The 27,338-nt window shown below is 53.2% G+C and overlaps 1 protein-coding gene across 1 annotated transcript; it reads left to right on the forward strand.

The window, feature by feature from the left end:
* Nucleotides 1-3,710: 3,710 nt before the first annotated feature.
* Nucleotides 3,711-26,390, forward strand: Sdc1 (syndecan 1). Its single transcript, XM_036171004.1, has 5 exons — nt 3,711-4,078; nt 22,433-22,514; nt 22,910-23,400; nt 23,975-24,110; nt 24,331-26,390. The coding sequence occupies exons 1-5, from the start codon at nt 4,013-4,015 to the stop codon at nt 24,498-24,500; spliced, it is 945 nt and encodes a 314-aa protein (XP_036026897.1). The 5' UTR covers nt 3,711-4,012; the 3' UTR covers nt 24,501-26,390.
* Nucleotides 26,391-27,338: the final 948 nt, after the last annotated feature.

Consider the following 27,338-nt stretch of genomic DNA (forward strand, 5'->3'; position numbering starts at 1 on the left):
TCGTTCAAGGAGAGAGACAGAGAGACAGACAGAGATAGAGACACAGAGAGAGACAGACAGACAGAGATAGAAACAGACACTCAGAGAGAACAGAGATACCCAGAGAGAGACAGATACAGACAGAAAGAGACAAGACACACACACACAGACTCTTCTTGGTATCACTCCATTTCCGGTCTCTCGCCAGACTGAATGACGTCCACCTGTATTGGTGGAAATGAATATTCTTTACTCATGTGCTAATTCAAACACTCATCTCTTCAGGAAGCACACTCACAAACACACTTGGAAATATTTTGTTAGCTATCTGGGCACCTTTAACCCAGTGGAGTTGACACACGCAATTAACTACCATAATCTGTAATCTTCCATTTCAAAACAAAAGTGGAGGGTGGGTGGTGAGCCAGATGTCTCAGTGGATAAAGGCTACTGGCTGAGAGGCGAGTCCTGATACACAAATGGTAATGGTCCTGTTATTCAGGCTTGAGGGAGGTTTATTGTTGAGGTTAAAAGCAACTCAAAGGCTCAGCTTGCCTAGCGTGGGGCCCCGGATGTGGTCTCTAACTCTGCACTGAGCCAGCTGCAGTGGTACCTCTGTGCATCCTGCACTGGGAAGCAGAGGAAGACTGGAAGCTCAAGGTCATGAGCTACATAGTGAGTAGACATGTGTCTCACAAACAGAAGGAAAAAAAATCAAGCACATCTGTAATCCCAGCACTTGGGAGGCTGATCAGGCCGAAGGCTCTGAGTTTGAGACAACCTGTCCAACCAACCTGGCCAACCCTACCAAAAAGCAACAAAAATGAAACCAGATGTTTTTGTTTTAAATGCTTTAAGAATACAGAATGAGCTTGGTGGTGGTGGTGCACGCCTTTAATCCCAGCACTTGGGAGGCAGAGGCAGGTGGATCTCTGAAAAATTCAAGGCCAGCCAGGTCTACAGAGCAAGTTTTAGGACAGCCAGGGCTGTAGAGAGAAACCCTGTCTCAAACAAACAAACAAACAAACAAATATACATTTTTTTGTTTGTTTATTTGTTTGTATTTTGGTTTTTCAAGACAAGGTCTGATTATGTAGCTCTGACTGTCTGGAAACTCACTATGTAGATAGACCAGCCTGGCCTCAAACTCAAAAAGATCCACCTGCCTCTGCCTTCCAAGTGCTCGGATTAGAGGTGTTTACCAGTATACCTGGCTATTATATACATTTTGGGGGGGATTTTTAAGAAAGGGTTTCTCTGTGTAGCCTTGGCTGTCCTAGAACTCACAGAGATTTGCGTGCTTCTGGTTCCTGAGTGCTGGGATCAAAGACATGTGCCACCAGGGTTGGAGAGATGGCTCAGCCATTAAAGGCTAGGCTTGAGCATGCCTGCAATCCCAGCACTCGGGAGGCAGAGGCAGGTGGATCTCTGTGAGTTTGAGGCCAGCCTGGTCTACAGAGCTAGTCCAGGACAGGCTCCAAAGCTACAGAGAAACCCTGTTTCAAAAAAACAAACAAACAAACAAAAAGGCTAGGCTCACAGATAAAAATTCTATATACATTTTAAAAGAACATTTAGGACATTAATAAATATATGTGCAAATATCACTATATGTAGCATAGGCTATATATATTAGACATTTTACCTAAAACACATATTTTAGCTCAAAATAAGCTTTGAAAAAGCTTTCCGTGTTAGGAGTTATCTTTATTTTAGAAAGATTACATGGAATTCAAATGTGGGATCACTCCCAACTATTTCAGTTCCCTTCAGTGATGGGCATTAGGCATGCTTTTGGGGTACAGAAGAGACACTTAGGAAGAGGGATGGTCTAGAGAATTCTTCGGTAAGAGGGCTGGTGCATTTTCAGCTTGGCAGATGCTGTCAACCTCCACAGAGACAGTCAGTTCCCATTCAGGAGCCTGTTGCATGCGGTCCTATCGTCAGGTGCTCAACTTCCCACCCACTCTCCATCAGTTGCTACGACAAGACCGGGCATTTCTCCCAGAGGAAAGCCATACGTGTTTGTAGGAAGAATAAGAAAATGACCCATAAAAGATTGGCTTTGTCCTTGGGGGAACTTAGTTAAAAAGAAAGGAAGAAAGAAAGGAAGGGAGGAAGGAAGGGAGAGAGAGAGAGAGAGAGAGAGAGAGAGAGAGAGAGAGAGAGAGAGAGAGTGTTTAGGGGCAGACAAGGAAGAGGACTCCTAAAAGGAGACCCCAAGAAAGGTATACACACAGAGGAAGGAGCCTATGGTCCCACCGGCCTTAGAGCCCAGACACCCTACCTGGCTTGTGATTCCTCCCTGCCCTCGGTATGCAAGAGAGTCTCTGCCTCCTCCACTCCTTACATCTAAGGGATGATTCCTCCTGGTACTTCTTACAGCCAGTATACACTGATGTGGTTGACCCCTTTCTTGGGGTCTCCTTTTAGGAGTCCTCTTCCTTGTCTGCCCCTAAACACTCATTGATCTGAGGTAAATTTATTCAGTTTGAAGGAGACCTCAAACTGGTCATGTTTAAAAATCTGTAGCCCATAGATAGACCCGGGCAAGCTGTGACCTCCCAAAGGGAGAGTTTCCCTGATGAGAAAGGTTTGCGTACTCTGCTGAGTGCTAGACTGTGGGCCACTCCTGGAGGCATGGGTGTGTAAGGAGGGGAGGGGATAAAGAGGATCGCTGAACTTCCGGAAGGCATAGTGTAGACTTTACAAGGGAGACTTCTAAGAGGCTTTGGTGCCTCAGATCCAGCTCCCCTTTCCAGGCATACTGAAGTGGGCCTTCAGCTCTGCCCAAGGAACAAGGACGAAGAAGACGCCATCTTTGGCCCCTGCCTTTAAGGTGCGAAGGTCCTTTGGCACCATCTACAGATTGAGGGCAAGACAGGGCCGGTTTTTCCCTTTGCTCTCACAGCAGTTTGCCACGCCCGCAGGCTCCCTGTGCTCTTTTTTGACTGACGTGCTTAGAGGGTGTTGGAAACCGTGGGGTCCAGGCTCTATAGAGAATCATTAAGGAACAGGAACTCCACTGAAGCTCCTCAGATGCCTGAGGTCACCTAGAAACAAAGAGGCCATTTATTTGTTTCCTTTAGTCTTGGACTACGAAGAGAGAGGGCTTTGTCTCTTAAAGACAGCAAAAACTAAAAAAACAAAAAACAAAAAACCAAGTCAGCTCTTCCAGATAGTGCTCACATCTTTAAAGGCCCAGAGTTCCCAGGACTTTGCGGGTAAACACCAGTGCTCCCAAGACTCCAAGGGGCTCCCTCTTCAGCCAGTGGGTGGTGGGAACAATACATCTGTCCTTCGGTTTATAAATAACCTCATCGCTATGGGGCTCCGAGATGGCCCCCAAAATCTTGCTCACCTGGAGGGCGCTGGGCGCCCTCGTCTAGAGGGCGCTGCAGCCTCGCGCACAGAGGACCAACAATCGTCCTTCTCCAGGGCAGCGCCTCCGGCCTTGGGACCAGGCCGTAGCAGCGGGTGCACCTGGGTCTCCATCAGCCACGCATCAAGGAAGACACGACGCGGGAATCACAGATTGCCCGCACCAATGTTCAGGGAAGGAAGGCGGGGCTCAGACCCGCGGGAGCTGGGGAGCGGGGTGGGCTTCTATCCTAGGAGGCGTGGACGGGGGTGTGGCTGTATCCCCGGGGGTGGGGCGCGCCAAAGGGGCGGGGCAGTCCAGGGGGCGGGGCCCGAGGGGTGGGGACTGGGGCTACCCAGGCCCGCGGAGCTGGGGGTGGGCGGCTAGTTTTTGCAACGGCTAAGAGCCTGTAGGTTTATTATAAGGCGGAGCTCGGCGGGAGAGGTGCGGGCCAAAGCAGACGGAGCTTAGCGCAAAGGAAGGAATCTGGCAGTCCGGAGCTGACTCGAGCCGGCGGAACCTGCAGCCCTCGCTCAGGACAGCAGCGCGCTGGGCAGGCGCCCGGGACAGCAGCAAAGCGCAGCGCAATCAGCAGAGCCGGCCCGCAGCTCCGCGCACCCCGCAACTCCGACCCGCGCAGCCCGCCGAGCTCCGGCCGCCGGTCTGGGCAGCATGAGGCGCGCGGCGCTCTGGCTCTGGCTCTGCGCGCTGGCGCTGCGCCTGCAGCCTGTCCTCCCGGTGAGTGTGGCCCGGGGCAGGGCTGGAAGGCGGCGGGAAGCCTGGACTCGCCACCAGCCGATGCCATGCAGGCGGCGGCACGTGGAGGGGGAGGGGAGCGGGGACTTCTTCCCGCGCTGCCTGGCGGATCCAGGGGATGGTGAGCCCTTAAATAAGGACTCCTCTCCCAATTCCCTCCACGGTCCGTGGGTGCCGCGCAGGTCCCCGAAGCTCGTGGTCGGGGCAGGGGCGTCCTGCAGAGTGGAGCCTCCACTGGCTCCCGGCGCTCAATTAAGTAAAACGACTCCACATGGGTCTGAGTCCGTCGGCCTGCGGCGGCGCCTGCAGTCGCTCTCTCCCGTTGCTGTCTCGCTGGCCACCTCAGCGGCCTGGCCTCCGCCAGTGACCCGGGAGGGATGCAGTGGCCACGGCCACAACGCCCTTTCCGCAGACCCTAATTCAAACCAGACTGCAGGCTGCGCCCCCAGCGCCATGGAGCCCGGGCGCCTGGCCCTTTGCGCCGGGACAAGTTTGGGCGCAGCAGAGCCGGAGCGAGAGCGGGAGGGGGCGGACGTGCGGATGGATCCCCGCAGGGACCGCGATCAGGGCTGTGCGTGGGACACAGGAGGGGTGGCGCGGGGGCCCTTGAGTTTTTCTCTGGCTGTCCCAGGTGAGCAGGGCCGAGGTGGCAGTGGGAGATTGCGGGAAGTTGGCTTCACAATGCTAAAGACCCTCAGAACCCAACTTTGGGCTCGCTGAAGTTGTGCTGCCCTCCGGAGGGCCTCCTCCGCATGGCCGGCGCTGGGGACCCTCCCCGCGAGTGGACCCCGGTACGGCTCTTCCCCTCCCCCGACTCGGCTTTGTGCTGAAGCCGCGCGCAGGGAAGGCGGGTCCCTTGGCCCGCCCAGTAGGGCCGCGGGGAAAGAGGGACGAACGTGGAGCTGGCGATTGGTGGGGGGAGGCCTTTGGGTAGGATGCAGCCCTCCACCTTTGGCGGGGGTCGGTCTCTCTAATGAGCGACTTGGCCGACAAAGAGCTTGTCGAGGGTCCCCAGAAAGTGCTCTCCCGCCCCAGCCGCCGTCCGCTAGCCCGCCTTCCCCAACGGGGGCGCTTTGTTCTCGGCCCCTGTAACCCTTCCCTGGGAACCGCCCCGCAGCGCCGGCCCTTGACGTGGGCCGGGTCCTGGGCTGCCGCCAGGTGTCAGCGCTGCCCGCCGGGTGTCCACGCCCCTAGCCCCCGCACCCTCTGTGGAGTACCGGGGGGTCCTTTGGACTGGCCGGATTGACCATCCCCCCCCCCCCCGAGAGTCAGAGGCGAGGTGCGGAGCCTCTGGCTTTATCCCTTCCGGAAGTGGCAGTCTCCCACCGCCACATCTGGTCTGCTTAACTTTGATAGTCCTGGCAAAGAGAGACACGTGCACAGGGAAGCAGAGCAGAGCGATGTTTAGACACCCAGGTCGTGTGCATAGAAAGTGGCACCTGGACACATCCCCGATCGCTGCTAATGGGCATTGTCTTCGCCACTTCCCAGTGGCTCCATCACTCTGGAGTCTTTAGAGAGGACCTCGATACCTAACACATTGCCCATGAGTTGGGGAAGGGGGGGTCTGTGGGGTGCTGAATCAGGGTTCTCAGGGAGGGATATGGTTTCCGAACTGAGTCTCCGGTGCACTCCTGGTTTTAAGGTCCAAGAAACTGCTCTTGAGGGTTGTGGTTTCTGTGGGATTCAGATTATGCCTGGAATCAAAGTTACCAATGTGAAGAAGAAAGTGGAGCCGCCTGGCATTGGCATGCCTCCCTGACCCGCCTGGCATTACCTCCCGGCCCTACTCTCCAGGCCCAATGTGAGGCCTCACTGGGGTAGTAGAGATGTGGTACTGCATTTCTTTCCAGCCAGGGTCTGGAGAGGTGGTGGTCACTTTCCTGCTGTCTTGGGTGAGATCAGCTAGGGCCCTCAAGCTCCCGTTATTAATACCGAGTAGGCAATTGGAGATGGCAATTCTCTGTGGACTATGTCTCCTGAAATTTCCTGTGCTCTGGGTAAGGAGCAGGTACCGCAACAGAAGAACTTTCTGGTCTGGGATACTGAACCCTTTAGGGAGACACAAGGCCTAGGAAGCAGAATTGTCTCAACGGGAGGAACCTCCAATCTTGGGAAGGCTTCCTTTGGGGGGAAGAGGTTGAGCTGAGCCTGAACTTCGTCACTGCCTGAGCCTTGGGGGACAGACTCCCACTTGGAGGCAAGGGTGTTCTTTTTTCTGATTCTTATTTTAAAAGTTTGGTTTGTTTGTACACTTTCAGCAAAAATCCATGTTTGGTTAGAAATGGGTGCGGAAGAGTGAGGGCATTTTCAGAACTTCCCTTTTTTTTTCTCCCCTGAATAATGAAGGCAATTGGGATTTGCTTAAAATGGAAGCAGATACCGAGAAGTTGCCAGAGATCTTGTCCTCTTCTGAGGGCTCCCTTAGCTCCTGTGGGAAGCAGGTCAGAACACCTCTGGGGACCAGTGAGATACAGAATGACTGTTGGGTGCCTGCCTGTGAATGGGCAAGGGGAGGCTGCTGGGAACCACTCCTGGGAGACTGGAACAGGTTCGTCTAAACTGTCCCTCACTGCATGTGTCCCCATGGTCTTTTGTTTCTGCTATGTAAGGGGAAAAAAAAAGCCACTCTGAAATAGTTATTTGCTATTTTTTTCTCTTTCTTTCCTTAATTATTTGGACTAGTAGAGACATTTCCCTTGAGGTCTGGCAAAGTGGGAGGGAGTGGGGGAGGATCGGCTCGGCCTTTGGAGGTGATGTCACTGCTGGCTTGGGCTCCCCAGGGAGGGTGGAGCTGGTTTTAGCCTACCTGTGGCTCCTGATGGGCCCCAGTAAAACCTCATTAACACACATTGGTGGGGATCAGGGCCTGGAAAGAATGACAGGGGAAAGCTTGGTTTTTGCAGTACTTTCTAGACGTTCCCATCCTCCCCTCCCCCAGCATTGCAGCAGAATTTTGGATTCCTGAAATCCTCTGAGAATGTATCATCGTGGTAGTCAGACGGTTTTTTTTCAGTGAGTTAAAATTTCAGCCTCCTTACAAAGTATCCTTTTTGTTTTACTTTTTTTTTTTTGAGACAGAGTCTCTGGTTATGTAGCCCTAGCTGCCCTGGAACTCACTGTGTAGACCAGGCTGGCCTGGAACTCATAGAGATCCACTTGCTTATGACTTTAAGTGCTGGGTTTAAAGGTGTGTGACACCACGACCCACTTTTCACAAAGTATTCTTAACTTTGAGCAGGATTCTGACACCCTTATTTCCTTTCCATTATCCTCAACAATAAGATGGTAGGTGTATTTAATCCCTCCTGATGCTAGGTGCTCCTCACAGAGCCAGGTCAAGCAGTCTCCGGGTTCCATGTGGCTCTGAAGAATACTGTGTCCTAGTGTCTGAACTGCGCTTTTCCTTCTCCATCTCTGGCAGCTAGAATTGACACTGATGTCCCCGAGCTTTTCTCTTCTATTCCGATTTGTTTTTAGCAAGCTGAAAAACAAATCAGATTGGTTATAATTCTTACAAAAAGAAAGCTCTTGCCTTTGGGTAACTGTCAGGCTGTGTGAATTTGATGTCCCCCTGTGGATCTCTGTTGAGACCGCTGCAGTGTGGTCGTAGAATGGACAAAAGGGAACTTCCGCCCCTAAGGTCCTGGACCCAGAGTGATGAAGAGCCATTGACCAGGTGAAGGACCTAAGGACCTCCCTCAGTGAAGAGATGTCTACAGAGCTAGGACGTACCTGTCAGTGGGAACCCCAGTTCCCTAGTCTCTCCTCTGTGACTTAGCGTCTCCAGCTACCTAGGCCAGCTCACTCTGTGTGTTAATGAGCAAAGGCCTTTGTTTCTGTTCTGAGACACATTCTCATTCTGTAGCCTAGCCTAGCCTGACCTGGAAGTCTTAGCTCTTCTGCCTCAGCTTCCAAAGTGCTGAAATTCCAGACATGAGCCGCTGTGCCTGGCTGGGAATCCTCCTCTTTATCCTTGACTGTTTTAGGTCTTGTCTCCCTCTGTTAGTGTATGTTTTAGTTTATGTTTTACAGAATCTAGCTGTAGATAGATTCTGTACCGTTCGGCAGGTCAGACATAGCTTTGGATCAAGCAGCCCTCCACACCAAAGCACAAGTCTGCCACTCATTTACTGTGTAATCATTAGTGACTCACTTAACTTACAAGTCTGCTTGTCCCCATCCACAGAACAGACATCGCTGTACCTGTTCTCTGCCCTCATTTAGTCATTTGCGTATCCCATTTCCTAAGAGATGGTGTGAACATGCTTTGTGATGAAAGAGCCTGAGGAAAGGTAGATAGATGTTGATAATAGTTAAGGGTTACCTTTTATTGATTGCCTGTTAGGGAGCAGTTGGTACCTTTCCTACAGTCCCACATAGTCTTTCCTCCTAAGCCTTTATGATGTATGCCATTGCCCCATGTTTTGAATGAGGAAGAGATGGCTTACAGAGGCCATGGCACCCCTCCACAGAGAAGAAAGTGGCAGAAACGAGCCTTTTGGTATGAGGTTGTATATGTGTACACATGTATATGTATGGTGTGAATACACTGTAGAGTTGTCCAATGTCTACAACCCCAAGAAGCCCTGAACACGGGGTCTGGCTGAACCCTGTGAGGCCCTGCCTGGTGTTTTCAGGTCTGTCTTGGACACCCTTGGTTGTGAGCATTTTGCATAGAGGGGGGGTATTTGGCCGGGATGAGTTGGCCTGCACTGTGCCTTTGGGCAAATGCTGAGTATTGGGCAACACCCTGGGCCTTGGCTGTGTGTACCTGATGGTTGCTTGGGTACAGGCGAGAGCTCTTCATAGAAAGCTAAGGTCAGGAGACAGTGCAGGGTCCTGACAGTGGGCAGTGTGCACCCGGGGCTACACAAAGCTCACATGCTGGTGACTGAGTGCCAAGGAGTCTGGGCAGTGCCTGCCTGCCTCGCCCAGGCAGCACCCAACTTATGCTGTCTTTTATCCCAAGCGGGGGACAGTTACAGATTTATTAGAGCCTTTGTAAGCCCTGGGAGGTGGGTATCCTGGCCACAAGTGGGTAGCTTGGGACCCAAGACTCCTGGCTCCTACTCTGCCTTCTCCTCCTGGCTCCTACGCTGCCTTCTCCTCCTGGCTCTTTCCAATGCCAGGTTATGCTAGGGGAGCATTTGGGACATTAAATTATTTCTAGTCCCAAAGCACACAGAACATACTGTTTCCTAATTGCCTTTCCCCCCACCATCCACGATTTTGGAGTGCTGGGTTGGAAAATTCCCTCAGAGAGCCTGCTTTAGTGTGTGCAGAGGGAAGACACTGGAACAGGAAGTCTGTAGAGAGAGTATTTTCATCTCCAGGACCTTGTGCTCTGGAGCAGAGTCAGCATGGTGTCATTTCCCTATGGGCTATTCCAGGAGAGATTGGGTTTTAGGTGGGAGTGCACATTCGAGAACCTTCTATCGAGTATGACAGGACTGCTCTGACAAGTGCCAGAAGTGCACGGGCGTTTGTCTTTTATCACAAACAGGCAGCAGCTTCAGGTGTGGACTGTAGACATGAGGTCCTCGGAGCAAGACCCTGAACTTGGTGACATTTCAGCTCCAGATGGACATCGGTGGCCCCTGGGCAGCCCCCTCTGGGATGACTTGCCTTGCCCATGTAGGATACTGCTACCCGCTTTGCAGGACCTTCCCGGGTTACTTCCTCATTGTCAGTGTTGGGGAAACCCTGACAAGGGGTGGGTATTGGAGGAGGGGCATCCTGCTGCCTGGCATGTGCTGTGTGTTTGGAGAGTCAGGAGGTCTGGGGCAGCCTGCAAGTGGAGGCAAGTTAAACATGACTGGGGAGAACTCAGTAGGAAATCTTTGGACCACTGACAGGCGGGTGTGGTGGTGTTGGTAGTGGTAGACTCAGTCTCCTTTTAGAGACTTGCCCAGGGATCTTTCCTGCTGACTCTGGAGCTGGGGAGGCTTCTAGAGGTAGCCCCACTGGGAGCCTCTCAAGGGTCTCCGTCTGTCTCCTGGTGTTTATGGCTTCGTGGGCTGCCTAATTATACAGAGAGGATATGCTCCTCTGGCCTCCAGCCCTGGGAAAAGTTCTGCCCAGTGACTCACCTGAGGCCTGCAGCCGTATGTGCACTCAGGCACACAGGCATGCTCAGGGGCTGCGGCCATGCCTGCACAGCCCTGGTGTTCTCACCCCATCAGGCTTTCTTGGGATTTTGCAGCAGTGGTAGAAACATTTGGGAAACATTGGTCACCTCTTATTTGCAGCTCCCTCTCCGTTTCTGGGTGTCTTCCCCCTTCATAACTGCATGTCTGATGCTCTTTGTATCCCTGGCTTAGAAGCGTGAGGAAATTATTCCTCTCTATGTCCCTGACTTCCTTGTGGCCCAGTAAGTAGTTGACCCTCTGGGCCTGTGAAGTCTATTCAAGGACTTTTTCCTTCCCACTGCCATGTCTAAGAGGCATGTGCTGGCAGAGAGACCTTGTCTTGGGATGGGTGAAGGTGACCCGGCAGGGCTCCTCGGGCTGCTTTTGCTCTTTCTATTTTTATTCTTTCTGGGGATTCGGCAGGTACAACTGACTGCTCCGAGGGGTCTTGGGATAGCCCTCCGTGGAGATGGAAGTGAGGCAGGTTTTCAGATCTGTGCCCTTGGCATTCGTTGTGGGAACCAGAGTGGATGAAGCCTCTGGGCAAGGTCAGGCTGGGGGTGGAGGCCAGGTGATGTTCTCTGCGCCCACACCCAGGCATCCTGGCACCCTCCCCAACGTCCGCTCATCAGCAGGAATGAAAGCTGTGTCGGGCAGGTTGGGGCAGTGGGCAGGTGGGCGTGTTTATCGCTGCGCTCATCAGCTGAGTCACGATGCCAGGCCCGGTGAATCCTCCCTGGAGACTCACCCAACCCACCTTGACCCACTGGCGCCCACTGGCATGTGGTGGGGCAGGGCAGTGAGACAAGACAGGCCTGGGGGGGCTGGAAGACAAAGGGGAGTTCATGACTTCAGGTGTTCATGACCTTTCCTGGCTGTGGTCATAGGAATTGTGGGTGTCCCAGGAGGATTCTGCTTTAAGTGCCAGCCTGGCTAGAGCACCTGCTAGGGGTGCAGGAACTTCACCAAGGGAGAGTGCCTATCGGTGGAGTAGGCCCACCATACTAGACCAGAGACAGTGGTGGTGATGGGCATTTGTGACAGCCCTTACCTGTGTCTTCCTGGCCAGCTGGAGGGTTTTGTCTCAGAGTTCCACAAGACCGTAGGGTCTACTTGGGAGCCTGGACTGTGAATCAGGCTTCTTTCATGCTTTAGACTTGCCAGCTTTCTGAGTCCTTGGGGAGGGTCTCATAGATGAGGCATCAGGAAATACAAGATAACCAGGCATCTCTGTCTCTTGGGCACCTCTGTCTCCAAGGATGGTAAGAGAACCCTTCCAATACAGTGACAGGGACCAGGCACCCTTAATCTTTCCTACTTGGGTCTGTCCTAGCTCTGTGGCCACAGAGACCCTCTTCTACTACTCCATCTGTCTCATTATGGGCAGCAGCTGAGCCTGATGCCTGTGTCTGCTCACCTGTAGCCATTGGGCTGGCCAGGTGAGGAGGGACCCAGAACTAGCAGGCTGTGAACACAGGATACTTATTGATGCTAGACTTGGGGTAGGTGGGGAGAGTGAGGATCACTCCTCCCTAGGATGGGGGTTCTTTGGGGGAATTGAGGGGCTGGTGTCTACCTATGGCATCCAGCGTGTGCTTGTCCTTGGCTGCCATAAATAACAGCGGTGGCTAAGGATGTTCCTGGGGCTTCACTGGTTGGGGACTTGATTGTATCAGCAGCACTTGGCATCCCTGCTGACCCGGAAGCACCCAGGCCTTGGAGGTCCAGGCTCCTAGGAGAGTTCCAGATGGATATGGGGGTCAGGTTTGGGCTCATAGGGCCCCAGGCTGGAGAGTGTCTAAGGAGACCGTTGTGGAAGTTGACGTCATTTCAGCTTATCCCAGAGAAAGCTGGGGGGGTGTGATGCAGTGTTGGTATCACATCTCTCCCAGAATGGCATGTTGAGGAGGGATGGGGCCCTTGCGTCCGGGCCCCAGGCTTGGTCTGTGGGCTACGTGGTCTCTAGGTTCTGTCTCCATTCCTGCCCTTGCCCCAAAGCCACTCTGAAGGGCATTCCAAGTAGGCACAGTGTTCTCTCTGTTCCCTCACCCCCAGGAGGAGGCAGACCTGGATTGTAGCTTCCTAGAAGTGGTCCTGAGGACTCCATTGGTGGATGTGAGATAGGACAGGCTGGGCATACATTATAGACTGACCGGCTGGCCACCTGCCTTTCCACAGAAGTCTGGGTCTGCCTACCTTTGGGAATCCAAGCTAACTCAAATCTTGGAGGCTTGAATAAGGGGCTCCTGGAGTATTGGCTGGCTATTTCACCTTGGCTGGTCTAAACCCAGGTTGGGCTAGAGAGAAGTATAGGGTAGAATCTGGCCTACCTGGATCACATCCTGGCTTTATTGGTTCCTCTGTAATCTTGCCCGTCACACTTTACTTCTAAGCCTCAGTTTTCTTATTTGTGAAATGGGGCCGTCACATCCTGCCTGGATGGGCTTTGAAAAAAATGAGTGAATACATGAAGTGCTTGGACTTCTCTCTTTGACTGGGTGGGGGGCTCAGTCGACAGAAGTACTGAGCATGGCCTACTGTGTACAGCACCCCCAGTGTACAGGAGGGTGCAGGGGTGTCTTCATGTGAATGGCCCTTCTGGTCTTGCCCCAGGAGTGCTGACGTCACAGGATCTGCAAACTGCGGCTTTTGTCCTTCCTCAGAAGTCCAAGCCTTTTCTGACAGACCAGATTTTGATCTTCAGTGAGGCTCTCCTAGGAGGCTGGATCCTGGCCTGAGCTGTGTGGGCTGGGCTGGCAAAGCGGGTGGAAGTCAGGGGAACACAGACACCCGGGCACCTGGGTGGGGGCTCAGGAGAGCAGAGTTCCAGTGGTAGGGAGCCATTGGCTGTGCATGGAACTTCTCACTGAACGTTACCTTGAGAGGAAGCAGATTCTCTGTAGACACTAACAGAGCTGGGCTGGAGTGCAAGGTGGGTGTAGGCCCCTCCCCTGAGCCCACTCAGTGCTGGCGAAGGCTGTTTCTCTTCTGTGGTGTGTGCACTGTGATGATGGCTAAGCAGGCCTCTCCTCACTTGGTGTGATGCCGTGTGCTCTTAGACAAGTGACTGTCCCCTTTGCCTTAATTTCCACATTGTGCAAGATGGGTACGGCCCTAGGATCTGAAAGTGGTTTTCAAGATAGGTTAGCCGATTGAGGGAAAGTGACCAAACCGGTACCCAGCACACTAAAGACACAGTGACTGCCGATGACCAATTTCCTAAGGATTTGTTCCTGTGCCTCATGTGACCCCTACAGTCTAGGTTGGGTCCTTAGTTCCTCCCACCCACTGCTGGCCCCAGGACCCAGGCTGCTGAAGGCTGCCCCCATATTCCCTTCCAGCCCACCTCTGTGTCATCTACAAAGACTGTGGGGGTTGTGCAAGCCTCCAGCCTCTCCAGGCTGTGAGATGTCAGTGAAAGGGCCTAGGCTGTCTGGTTCCTGTGTGGGCTGGGGCCAGTCCAGGAACTCAAGAACCCACCCCACCCTAGAGCCTGCTCCTCTGGGAGAGCCCTACTCCTCAGGCTAGCCCACCCTGCCACGGGACCACTCCCAGCATGCTCTGCTTTCTGTGTGTTCCCTAGTGGCCTCGGTGCCTTTTCTGTCTGAATTGTGCTTTACATTGAGAGGGAGAAGACACGGGCATCTTGTCGTTCAAGGGGAAAGGGGCAATTTAATGTTTATTTCCTGAGTATGGTGTTGCAGTCACCTGCATTCTGACAAAGGTGACAAAGACATTTGCTCTTGGTCTCTTCTAGTCTCCCTTTTATAATCTTTTCCCATCTGCTGCAGCTCCTCCCCAACTGCGGGAGCCCCAGTTCCAGAATTAGCCCCTCCCCCACAGGAAACAGATTTATGCGATAACGTGAATTGACTAGTGCCCACCCCTTAGCCCCTCCCACGGGCATTTTGATTTTCAAAAGGCCATTGCACAACCACAGGACACAAGAAGAGAGATTTGGTGGTTAGAGTTGGAGTCACGTCCCCAACCTCCCAGCTGGAACCCTGGCAGCCGCAGGTGGTGTGTTGAAAGCTGTGGTTTCTGCTTCTGTGAAACCTGAGGATACTTTATTTAGCCAGTTAGGGGGCCAAATGGCCAGAGAAGTCTGTGTGGCACAGGTGTCAGGCCCCCATGCCCTGCTGAGTCTATAATCGGCTAAGTGGCGGGTTTTGGGGTGATCATGGTGGGAGTTCCTGCACTGTTATCTATCCCCCCACACCCCGACTCATTGGCCATCTCTAAAGTCGCTTGTCCCTAACCAGCAAGATGTGCCCAAGGGAAGAAGCTGAGAAGACCCTTAGCTTCTCTTTAGGATAGCCTGGGGTCAGCGCGATGCGGGGCAGGGGGACAATGCAAGAATGCCTTGGCTATTCTATCCCTTCCATCTGTACAGGCTGCTACCCAGAGACGCTTGGATTCCAGACCTCTCCAGCAGCAGCCTCCTGGGCCATAATGCTCTTGGGAAGTGGCGAGAGATGACATCAAGTCACCGCGCCCAGTGTCCCTGCCCTCTACCTACCACCACTGTTGGACGTCATGTTTGTGGTCTGCTGCCCACTGCTTTAGCCACTGTGTCTGGTTGCCCCTTGAGGGTGAGCCAGGCCACCCCCCTCTATTACCCCTCTACCCCCTACCCCACCCTGCCCCAGCCAGAGAACATGTGGTATACAAGCCCCAGGCTGGGAGCCCTCTTGCGATCTGTGAAATCCCTATGGTATAGATGGGTAGCCCAAGTCAGGTTCGTTCCAAGAAACAAGAGCCCAGATTGTAAAACATCTTTTTGCTATTTTTGGATTTTCTCATTTTCTCTTAGCACATCTGGCTGGTCAGGTTCAAAGGACTTGAAGAGAGGTGGCTGACAAGTGTTAGGTGGATAGGTTCTGTCTGGCTCCCTCCAGGAGCAGTACCTGGTGAGAGGCTGGCTGGCTGGGCCTGGGCCAGGTGCCCTTGTTCCACACGGACTGAAATCTCGCCCTGCCTGCCCTGGCTGGGTTCTGGCAAGTGGGAGCTGTGGAGGAACTGGTCTTCCAGCCCCAGCTCCACACCCGGCTTTCAGCTGAGCCTGCACAGGGACTAGTCCTGGCATGTGGATTGTAGGGCAGGTGCCAGGCCCACAGGAAGGTGTGGGCATCGGGGTACTCGAGTGGCCCTGACCTATTGTGGGCACTGGGGTTGGAGGTATGGTGCAGGGAAAGAGCCCAGTGCCAGACTTGGCTCTGGCATTGACGACCTCAGTTTGCCATCGGATGTTCCACCGAAGGGAAATGCTGGCCAGAAGGGGTCGTTACAACCAAGAAAGAATGCTGTCTTTGCACTCTGCTCATTCCCAAGAGTCCCCAAGACACACAGAGGATAAGCAGAAGTCGAGCAGCAGTGGAGACTGCTGGTAGGGGAGGTGGGGGGGGATGGGTGTGCACCCAGGGGATTCTGGGAAATTGGTCCTGTCTGGTAGTGCTGCTGGGTCTGGGCCTTGGAGGTGCTTTGGGGTCCTGTGCTCTCTAGCTAGGCAGCTGACACTCCTCTTTACCTGCTTGTCCTCACCTTGGCCCCACCCTGGGCTGGGCCTCTCCCTCCCTCCCTACTGGGTCACCTTCCCTGCAGGCCCCAGCTTGACTGTTGATGGAGAGACAGAAAGCTGATAAATCATGGTGCCTGTCAGCCGGAAATTTGGGTGGTGCCTGAAGGCACCAATGGGGGCCCTCCCTCCTGGAGGTGGCTTTGGGTGGGAGGCTGAGCTCTGGGTCTTGAGAACTCCCTATAGTTTCTCAGTTCTCTGAGAGAAGCGAGGGGTTGGGCATCACCCCCGCACTAATCTCCGGCCTCCGGCCTCCCGATCATCACACACTGCCCAGATCATCACACACTGCCCAGATCATCACACACTGCCCAGATCATCACACACTGCCCAGCGTGACCTGTGAGAGCCATAAAAGAATTCAGGATTATCCAATCAAGCTCTCTATTCCCCACCCACACAACGGGTCCAGCGATGCCCAGGGAGCTGCCCCGACACCCAGTGTAGGAGTAGTTGAGCTAAATCTGGTACCGTCCCAGGGACCCTCCTTGGAGATTCTTTGGGATAGTTCACCCTGTTGCTACATGCTCCCTGCATTTCAGGTAGGACTAGAGGAGAGCAGTCAAGACCCCAGGCTGCAGGACACCACCATACAAGCTGAGGGCTACCAGGACAAGAGGAGATTTTAGCCACATTCTTTCCTGTCTGCTCTCTACCCTCTTGGAGACACATTGTATCTCATAGCACAGTCTCCCCTGAGGCCCACCTTTTACCTTTGGGGTCCCCTGGGATAGCTCAGTGTCCCTGCCAGCATCCTCTTACTGAGGTCCGTCAAATTACACTATGGGGCAGCTAGTGTGAAGATGTTGGGCCAAATAGCTGGCTTCCTGACCAGGAAGAGCTTACTGAGCTCTCTTGCTGCTTGGTGTCTTGAACACTGCTTGGCTTCAGTCAGGGACTGGAGTGTGGAGGTCTTGCCCTCCTCAGCTCCCGGCCATGGCACCTCTAAGTGGAGCCTCGCCTCTTCCAGATGAGGGTACAGTCCCTGAGCAGGAAGTATCGTTTGATTGCTGTGGTAGTTCTTGGGAGTCCCTGGATGCAGGTGGTAATTTGGATGTCATTCTCAGGTCATGTGTCCATGTGAAACCTAGAGTTCTGTAGCTCAGAGTCCTCAGTGCCCCAGGGCTGTGAATTCTGGGGGGAGAGGAAGGAATTACTCATACCTCTTAGACCCATAGGTCTAAATGAGACACTGGGGTGGGGGTGAGGGGTAGATCTCTTGTATACTGTGAACCTGCTTGAAACCCTCTGGGGTATTTGCTGTGGAGTCGAGTCTTGGTTGGATAAGAATGAAAGGTGTCTATCCTGGTGTGGCTGTGGGGGCTCGGGTAGCCTTGCACTTCCCAGTGTCAATTGGACAGGGACCATGTGACGAGCCTGGGCTTCTGGAACAGGTGTGGAGGCCCCAGACTAGCTGGGATCCAGGCTGCTTGGGAATGGCTGAGTCCTTTGATAATAGCAGCGCTTTGTCACTGGATGTTGTGACTAATGGGACTTGTTGATTCAATGACTCGGCTCCCACCCACAGAAGCTGAGGGTTCTGTTATGGCACCAGGCAGCCGCAGACAACCCAGAGTTCTGCCTCTCTCTCCCAATTCATAAAGTGAAGTTCCCAGCACTGCCCACATGAGTTGTCTTATTTTTTTACTGTGGTCTTTACATCCCAGCCCCTGAGGCTTCTCCTTCACGAAGCCCCTGGAGTGGGCCACTGGGTATGTGCTGGGAGCTCTGTAAGGGTCAAGACCAGGCAGTTTCTGACCTTGTTTATACCCCACAAGTTCCCAGGTGATGGATTATTCTAGAGTTTTGAAGTTAAGAAATCCATTTAATATCAAAATTCCACGACCTTAAATTTTTTCTCTTACTACATTCTTTTATTTTGTACGTGTGCATATTTGTGTGTATGTGTGAGGACATGCATGTGGGGGTCAGAGGACAACTTGGGGAAGTCAGTTCTCTCCTCCTACCATGTGGGTCCTGGGGGATGGAACTCAGGTCATCAGTCTTGGAAGTGGTGCTTTACCCTTCAAATATTAACTATACAGCCCTATGGCATCAGAAGCGCTTTTTAAGGGCCGTGTGGTTTAGGTACCACTGAAGTTTCACAGTAGGTGACCTGGGTAGTGTGTTACGGTGTTGATTGGAAGCCATAGTTCTTTGTACCTGATGGCTGCAGACTAGTGGGGGCCAGGAAGATGGGCATCCGCTCCAAAAAGCCCATAATTCCTGACCCTCTGGGAGACACCCACTTGGTACCGTGCTTTGCGACACAGCTGAGGTGTATGCATCCTGAGGATCTCATGACGAAGTGCTGGAATACAGACCACCCTCAGCCCCAGGCAGCCAGGACATAGGGCTCCATCAGACTGCAGTAACTGCTGTGGAGGGTTGCCTTCCTTCCAGTTGGTGTGGGTGTGAGAGCTGGCAGGAAGTGGCTCCAGGCGGCCATGAAGCATCCCAGCCAGCCTTCCGCCCACAGCTCTGAACATGCTCTTTGGCAGTGACTTGCAACTAACTGCAGGTGAACTCTCTCCTGTACCTTGTCAGGACCCAGTGTGTGCCTGGTACCCCACCTGGGCTGCTAGGCAGGGCTAAGCATTCATTTTGCATCCTGGTGTGACAGCGTAGTAAACAACCATTTTGCTTGAAACAGATGAGCTCAGCCAGAGGAGATGATAGATGGTCCTTAGGCCTGGGGAGTGGGGTAGAAAGGGCGTGCTATAGTGTGGGGACACTTGTTGCCTGGATGGCCTTGGGTAGGTCCTTCACCCTGGGAGGTGCTGTTATCTAACAGAGGAGCTGATCTCAGCCCAACCTGAGGAGCTGCAGGGAGCCTGAGGCCTTTGCCTCTTCTTTCCTGTCCTGGGTCCCTTCCTGTCTCACCAGGGTCTTTCCTACACAGCCCCAGGGGATGGCCCCAAGCAGATTGTGTTACTTGCCCTCTCTCTGCCCTGTGTCCTTACCCCATATGTCTGCTCCCATGATTCTTCCAGGTAGCCCAAACCTCTGACTTTGGGTTTTCCAATCAGCTGGCTTCCACGATTTGTGATTCAGTGAGAGGGAGCTAAGTGGCCCTGGGTTTGATAGAACAGACCATGAAAATCCTTCTTACCATGAGGTTTCGTCTATGTTCTTTGAAAATTGTGGGCCGGGCAGTGGTGGTGCCACACCTTTAATCCCAGCACTCGGGAGGCAGAGCCAGGCGGATCTCTGTGAGTTCGAGGCCAGCCTGGGCTACCAAGTGAGTTCCAGGAAAGGCGCAAAGCTACACACAGAAACCCTGTCTCGAAAAACAAAGAAAGAAAGAAAATTGTGTGTGTGTACACCAGTATCCATGTGTGGTGTGCATGTACCACAGCAGGTATGTGGAAGAGGTCGAGCATACTTAGAAGAAGGAATCTTTTCTCCTCTTCAATTGAGTCCCAGGATCAAACTCGGGTCGCCTTTACCTGCTGAGCCATCTTGCCAGCCCTGTTCTCTATTCTTGACTTGTTTGGTGTCCAGCTGATTTTCCTGAAGCCGGCAGAGGAGAAAGATAAGGCTGGCTTGCTTGCCTTTGCCTCCCTGAGTGGCAAGAAGTGGGTGACTCAATGGGAGTTTCTTTTATCCCTAGATATCCCTAACGGTCTTGGAAGGACCCAGGTCAGAAATGATACTGAGGAGGGGGGCCCTTATAAGCCTGCAGGAACACCATAGGTTTCTGAATCATACCTCAAGTTGCATCAAAAACTCCAGTCAACCGGGACCTGGGGAGTCCCGGTTCAGACTCGCCCCCCACACCCATCTCTTCACGGGCTGAAGTATCTTTCTTCCTTCAATCATGATACCATCATGAAAGGTCTCTGATGAGGGTGGAGGTGGGGCAGTCAGGGGGCTGCTTCTCTTTCCTTAGCAAAGGTATAGGAGAGGTGTGCTGTCCTCCTCCGCCCCCACCCCACCCCACTCCCACCTTGCATTCCCTGCCCTGGGCCTGGTTTGCTGGTTTCAGTAGAGATTTGCTTTAGAAGCTTGTTGTGTAGACAAGATCATAGTGGAACAAGCTTAGCAAAACCTGGGGAACAAATTGCTTCCCTGTGAAGACCCAGTCTTGTCTAGCTCTAAGAGAAGCCCCCTCCCTTTTGGGAAGTTGCTGACTCTTGGAACTTCTCTATGGAGGGAGGAAGCTAGCTGCCTTTTGTTAACCCGGACTCCCATATATCATTGCAGACTTAGCTACCTCACACTGAACAAGGTCTGCACCCCTGGTGTGTGACTCAGGCTATTCTTGTTGGATCCGGGACCTCTGCCCCATCTCCAGCTCTCCGTCCCATGGAGGGAGTCTATGGGTTAGGAGAGCGTAGAGTTGGGACCTGGAATGAGGCGGAAGCTGTGATCTTGGGGTCCTTCCTGTCTAGAGGGTGCTGTTCTCCAAGGAGGCAGCCACAGGGAAGGCTACCACAGGAAATCTGGGGTACCACCTGGGATAGTGTAGATAGGATGTGGGCTGACACTCAGTGAGGGGATGGATTCTGACTATCCTGTGGATGGGCCACAGTGATCTTTATCCACTGCAGTGGTTCTCAAACTGTGGGTCACAGACCAGATGTTTCCATTACGGTTCATAGCAATAACAAAATTATATTTATGAAGTGGCAACGAAATAATTTTGTGGATCGAGGTCACCACAACATGAGGAACTGTATTAAAGGGTCATGGCGTGGGGCTGTAACTGCTCATCTGAGTTGAGTCACATCGAACCAACTGTCAATGAAGGTGGGTCTGTCTAAGTTCAAAACCTTTGTCCCAGGAGAGAAGAGCATGCTTTTGCCTTGTACTTCTTTTTTTTTTTTTTGGTCGGAGCTGAGGACCGAACCCAGGGCCTTGTGCTTGCTAGGCAAGCGCTCTACCACTGAGCTAAATTCCCAGCCCCATTGCTTTGTACTTCTAAAGGAAGTTCAATGTTACTCCTGGCCTAGCAGCTTCTACACGTGCCGAAACGGCCCCTATAACCAGTCGAGTTTATGTATCTGTAGCTTTACCCCATGGGCCCCAACAGCCATGCCAATAGGGCCGTCTGGGTTCGGCCAAGCTTCCTGGGCCAAGGTGACTCTGTTTCCTTGGTGCTAAGCCTCGGCTGGCGCTCTCCTGACTCTTCTCTCGAAATTCCATCTTGAGCCTGTGCTCTCCTGTTCACATGGGCCTCCTGGCATCAGGGGTTGCCACGAATCCCAGAGTCCCTCATCACAAGTCGAGAAGCGCCCACTCATTACTGAGAGCAATGGCCACGGACACTTGGTACCTGCCAAGGCTGTGTGTTCTTTCGCTGGCACAGAGATTTTTGTGACCGTTCTGTAGGGCAAGTTGTTGGCGCTGGCACCCATTTTTCAGATGGGGAGACTGAGGCCGTAAGATGTGTAGTGACATCCCTAAGGCCACTCAGCTGGTAAATGACAGAGGCCGGGGGGGGGGTCTCTGGGGCCTTTGGCTGAACCATGATGTACTTCTTTTTCTTCTTGGTTGAGACAAGAGTCTCTATCTACCTCTGGCTGGCCCAGAACACATGTAGGTGAGGCTGACCTCAAATTTGCTGCAATCTTTTATATCTCCCTGTTGAGTATTAGGATTGTAGGCATGCTCTCAACTGTTGTACTGTTTTTTTGTTTTTGTTTTTCAAATTCATTCTTAGTTCTGGTCTGTGCTGGGGCCCTTGTGAGATGGTCTGTACTGAGCTGGGTTATTGGGGGGTAGTCTCATTGCCAAGCAGGGCTCTCCTATCTCCCCTCCCCGTCACTTGCTTACCTGGGCCTTCTGTTTGTACCTGGTGTCCTGGAACCAGTGCTGGGGGCAGGGCTCCACATCCCCCATCCCTGCCCCAGTCCTGCGGGACTGTGTTTGCACGCCACCACCTGCAGCCCCTTGGAGCTGGAGCCGGCAAGGCGGGCCACATTCCTGCAGCTGCTGTTGCCAAGGAGAACCTGTCCCAGACCTACTGCCCATTCTGGAGCCTCCTTAGTGCAGAGGCCTTTCAGATTAGCCTTGACTGTCCCCAGCCCGAAGGGCGCCCCATCCTTTCTTCAGCGAGAAGTCCAGGACCCAGTCCTTCCTGTGGCTGAGAAAACGGTCCCTGTGACCAGGCCTAGGGCCACCCTGTGTGGGCATTGCTGCCTCAGCACAGACCATGCCAGGCCTGGCCCTGCTTCTCACACTTGAGGCTTCTGTGCCTACACCCTAGCGTCTAGCTCAGCTGGACACTGATTTTTTTCTAAGTACAGATTGTTTCTGGGGGGTTGTGAAAGCCCCCCCACGGATGGCCCCGGTGCCTGATTCTCGGGGTAGAATCAACTGATAGACTTCACAGGGATCACAGCTTGTGTACTCAGGGATGAGTAGACAGACATCCAGGGGTGAGGCCCGTGTCCTCCTCATCCCTCGTCCCTCCACCTGGCACCAGGTTAGGTCGTTACAGCATCGGGGATATGAGGAAGACCAGGGGCCTTCCCGGAGCTGAGGGCCCCAGAGCCACATGCAGTGGCTTCCTACATGTGTAGCTGGGGTGGTTGGTTGACGGAGCCTCTTGGGCTAAGATGGGAACTCAGGGATGCTGGGCATTGGCCAAGTCTCATCTCAAACCCCTCTTTGATCTTTTCCTAGCAAATTGTGACCGTAAACGTGCCTCCTGAAGACCAGGATGGCTCCGGGGATGACTCTGACAACTTCTCTGGCTCAGGCACAGGTAAGGCTGACCTCTGGAACATTGAGATGGCCACGGGGGTGGGGGGGGGGGGGGGGGGGGCAAAGGGAAGAACCAGGACCAGAACAAAGGGCTGGGAGATAGGAGGTAGGCTGCAGCCATGTGCTCCCAGGCCTTTGGGGAAGAGGGCAGGATAGATGAGTGTCCTGGGTTAGGGTCCTGTCATCTATGGTGCCTTATGCCATGCTCACAGCAGAGGCTGCTCCCAGGCAGGGGAAGCTACAAAGGGCATCTTTTCTGGCCTGTTTGAGTTCAGAGTTCAGCCTTGGCTGATTCACCCTGGGAGACTCAGGCCCCAGTCTTCTTATAGCATGAACTTGTCGGGCTTGACACTTGGGGACCTCCATGCCCTGACACCCCCACTTCTGACCCTGTAGGTGCCTTGCCAGACATCACTTTGTCACGGCAGACTTCTTCCACTTGGAAGGACGTGTGGCTCCTGACAACCACACCCACCGCTCCAGAGCCCACCAGCAGGGACCCCGAGGCTGCCTCCACCGCCGTCCTGCCGGCTGGAGAGAAGCCTGAGGCGGGAGAGCCGGTGCTTGTCGCAGAAGTGGACACTACTAGCTTCACCGCTCGGGACACGGAAGTGGAGGTCACTACCAGGCCCAGGGAGACCACACAGCTCCTCATCACTCAACGGGCCTCAACAGCCAGAGCCACCACAGCCCAGGCACCTGTCACATCTCTTCATCCCCACAGAGATGTGCAGCCTGGCCTCCAGGAGACCTTGGCTCCCACAGCACCTGGCCAGCCTGACCATCCCCCTCCAAGCGTGGCGGATGGAGGTACTTCTGTTATCAAAGAGGTGGCCGAGGATGGAGCTACCAATCAACTTCCTACAGGGGAGGGCTCCGGAGAGCCGGTGAGTGGCTTTGTGTTTCCTGGGTGGCCACTAGTACCTGGCATCTGTCACCCAGCACCCTAACATCCTTTGTCCTTTAAAAGCACCTTGTAGTCCTACCACAGTGATGGGCTAACAGGTTCCTGCCTTCCTCCTGCCCTAAATAGACTGATTACAAGATCAATAGTAGGCTTCTTAAATATCACTCAGGAGCTAGTCACCTAATGTGACACCAGGGTGAATTTTCTCTCTCTCTCTCTCTCTCTCTCTCTCTCTCTCTCTCTCTCTCTCTCTCGATGAGAATCGAACCCAGGGCCTTTAGGCAAGTGCTCTACCACTGAGCTAAATCCCCAACCCGAATTTCCTCTCCTAGAGCATCATGGGATTTTCATACAAAAATGTGTGCTTTCTGTCACTCAAGGGGGTCTCTGTGCCTCAGGCAGCCAGGGTCGAAAGTGTGATTATATGCCATGACAGATGCTGGCATAGGTTGAGTATGTCTGAAATGGGGTGGGAGGGAACCCCAACAGGGCATGGCGGTGCTCCAGGTTGTTATTGTCAATGGCTCCATTGACCTGACCCTGCCCTCCTGTAGGATTTCACCTTTGAAGCACCTGGGGAGAACACAGCTGTGGCCGCCATAGAGCCTGACCAGCGGAATCAGGCCCCAGTGGATGAAGGAGCGACAGGTGCCTCTCAGGGCCTTTTGGACAGGAAGGAAGTGCTGGGAGGTGAGTCTTTTTTTTTTTTTTTCTTCAAGTAGGAAGGAGAAGGCAGGCTGTGGCTCTGTGGTGGCCTGGCTTTCTAGGGTGAAGCCATCTTTAGCCGTGGGGTGGGGAAGGAGAAGGGATGAGTCCGGACGGCCCAGGCCGCTTCCTACGTTACCCGTCGGGAGAGACCGCCCTGTGCCTTGTAGCTGCTGATCTGAGACAGCCTCTGGCCCCTCCCTAGGTGTCATTGCTGGAGGCCTGGTGGGACTCATCTTTGCTGTGTGCCTGGTGGGTTTCATGCTGTACCGGATGAAGAAGAAGGACGAGGGTAGCTATTCCTTGGAGGAGCCCAAACAAGCCAATGGCGGTGCCTACCAGAAACCCACCAAGCAGGAGGAGTTCTATGCCTGATGGAGGAAGGATTCTTCCCCCACACCCCTCACCCCTGCCACTCACCAGGCTCCCACTCGTTTCTTCTGTGAAAAACTTCAGGCCCTGGCCTCCCCACCACGGTGTCGCCTCCTCAGCACCCAGACCCTTCCAGCTATTCCTGCCCGAGCAGTCCCAGGGTGTGCTGGAAATTCACTCTACTTCTTTGACATCTGCCTAGAAGCTTGGGCGCAAAGGATTTCTTGCCTCTGACCTTCCTACCACAGCCACACCCGACGTCCACTCTTCCGACTTGGTTTCTCCAAAGGGGAGGAGACCCAGCTCTGGAGAGAAAGAGGAACCCGACTGCTTTGGACCTAGATGGCCCATTATGGCTGGACGATACGGGGTGGGGGGACAAGGGAGGGGCCTCGGCTGCCATGCCATAGCACTTACCCGTAGAGACCGCTTACCCACGGTTGGCCATGCTGTGGTAGGGGATGGAGGCCAGGGCTCCTTGGAATTCACTTCACATTGTGGGGAAGTCTACCTTAGATATCAACTTGTTTTTGCACATGTTTTCCTCTAGTTTTTCTGTTCAGAGCCCCAGTCGGCTTTACTTTCTGGGGTCAGGAAGTCAGTTGACTGGTGTCCCCCATCTTGCTTCCCTCATCTACATTCAAGAGACAGCATCAGGGTCATTAAGACTTTTTTTTTTTGTTGTTTTTATTTTTAATTAACCTAGAAGAACCAAATCCGGATGCCAAAATGTAGGCTTAGTTTGTGTGTTGTCTCTCTCTAAGTTTGTCGATAGCTCATGCGTGCAACAGGGTATGGACTATCTGTGTGGTGCCCCATTTTCTGGTGGTCCGTAAGTAGGCTGGCTAGTCCAGGATGCCATGGGGTAGCCACCTCTTGACCAGTCATGCCTGTGTGTCTGAACTCAGGGCCATGGCCGTGGCCTGGGCCACTGCGACATTGGAAGAGCCTGGGTGAGAACTCCTAGAGCAACCGGCTAGGGACGGAGGAGGGGAGAAGACTGTGGGGTGGGGGAAGGGCTGGCAAGGGTGCCCAAGACTCTCCCACCTTTTGGTACCATCTCTGGTCACCTTTCTCCTGGAAGTTGATAAGACACATCTTGAGTACGGCTGGCACACTGGCTCCTCCATCGAGAACCAAGTTGACCTTCAGCTCCTGCGGCCCTGCCCCAGGCTGGAGTCAGAAATGCTTCCCAAAGAGTGAGAGTCTTTTGCTCTTGGCAAAACGCTACTTAATCCAATGGGTTCTGTACAGTAGATTTTTGCAGATGTAATAAACTTTAATATAAAGGAGTCCTATGAACTCTATTGCTTTTTTTGCTTCTTCTCTGGGCTGGTGGTGTAGATGTAGCCAGCCTTTTCTCAAACCCTGGGAGCTCGGGGAGCTCGGCTCAAGGCTATGTGCCTCCATTTCTTCGAGGGGTAGGATCCTGGGTCCAGGATTCCTCTTAATTTTTTGTTTGTTTTTGTTTTCTTTTGGGCCAAACTTCTTTTGGAAGTTGGTAGGTTCAGCCAAGGTTTTCCGGGGCCCAATGTCTGCTCTTCTAAATGGTTTAAGTAGCTGGGACTCGAGTGTAACTTGACCTGGGGTCACTAGAGTCACGCTTGGTTTGCAGAGTAGACACCTGGGGACAGCCTTCTTCCCACATGTTTGCTGAGACACTTTTCGAGGACGCCGTGCTTATTTACCTCAACGATGTTCCAGCTGCTGGCGAGGCTGCTTGGTGGCTCAGCTAGACAAAAGACCGGGGGCCCTGTGTTTCATCTCGGAACCTATTGCCAGAACGTAATGCCTGGATATGATGGGGGGTGGGAGGTGGGGTCAGATCTGAGACAGCACTCAGCTGAGAGCTTGTGAGACAGTGGTCAAGCTGGGCCCGTTCATGTAATTGCAATAAACGGTACGTGTCCATTTGGACAGCAGACTGGTGGTGGTTGTGGAGTCTCTTCTTGGTCCGGCCATGTCCTACTCTGGTTTTTGGAATGGGAGTCTTAACTGGTCTGTGTTCTGACTTGGTACCAAATAGCAACAGTCTGCCGTCCTTGCCCAGACCCAGGGCAGGATTTTGAGCTTGCTTTCTCCCAGGACTCCCGGCTTTGCACCTGTCCAGCTCTCTGTGTTGTGCCAACTCCAGCTGGATTATTCCTTCCCCTGGGGCCATGAGGGCTCTGCTGACTCTGAATGTCAGAGTTTGCTGTCTGTTCTGTTTGCTCATTGTGTAATTCTTAAAAAAATAACTTTCACTAGCGAACGGTCTCATGTGTGAAAAGACCTGCAAGGATGGTCTGCACGGTGGGAAAAATGGCAGCGGGAGATTGGAAAGTTAAAAAAGCACAGAACACCAAGCACAGACACCAAATTATGGGGCAGCAGCTAGGTGTCTCCCCTCAGCCTCATCTGGTCCTGGGTGCGGGTCAGCCTTGACACTAGGCATGTCCTTGGGGGTGCTGAGCAAGGAGGGACTGTGCCTATTGATACAGCAGGATCTACAGGTTCCAGTTGCTTAGCACGTGGTACTCTCTTCCCATGCATTATACTCCAGCAGCAGTACTGATGACTGGGCCTAGGGACACACGTGCCCTAGGCCCAAAACACACACACAAAATCCCAGCAGGACAAAAATAAGTAAAAAGTGCATGGGGGCACACACACCATGGGCATGGGGGGCCTGCTTTAGTATGTGTGGTTGAATTACTGATACAGTGTCATACCATTGGAGAAAATTTATTTTCCTTTTTTCAGGTGGTATCAATTACAAATAGCTTCCTGATAGCTTCTTGGTAAGGGGTGGAACTTTGTATCCACTTCCCTTTCTCCATGAGTGATTTTGTCTGGCTTAAA

The sequence above is a fragment of the Onychomys torridus genome, chromosome 21 (genome assembly GCF_903995425.1).
Source record: "Onychomys torridus chromosome 21, mOncTor1.1, whole genome shotgun sequence".
Taxonomy (NCBI): domain Eukaryota; kingdom Metazoa; phylum Chordata; class Mammalia; order Rodentia; family Cricetidae; genus Onychomys; species Onychomys torridus.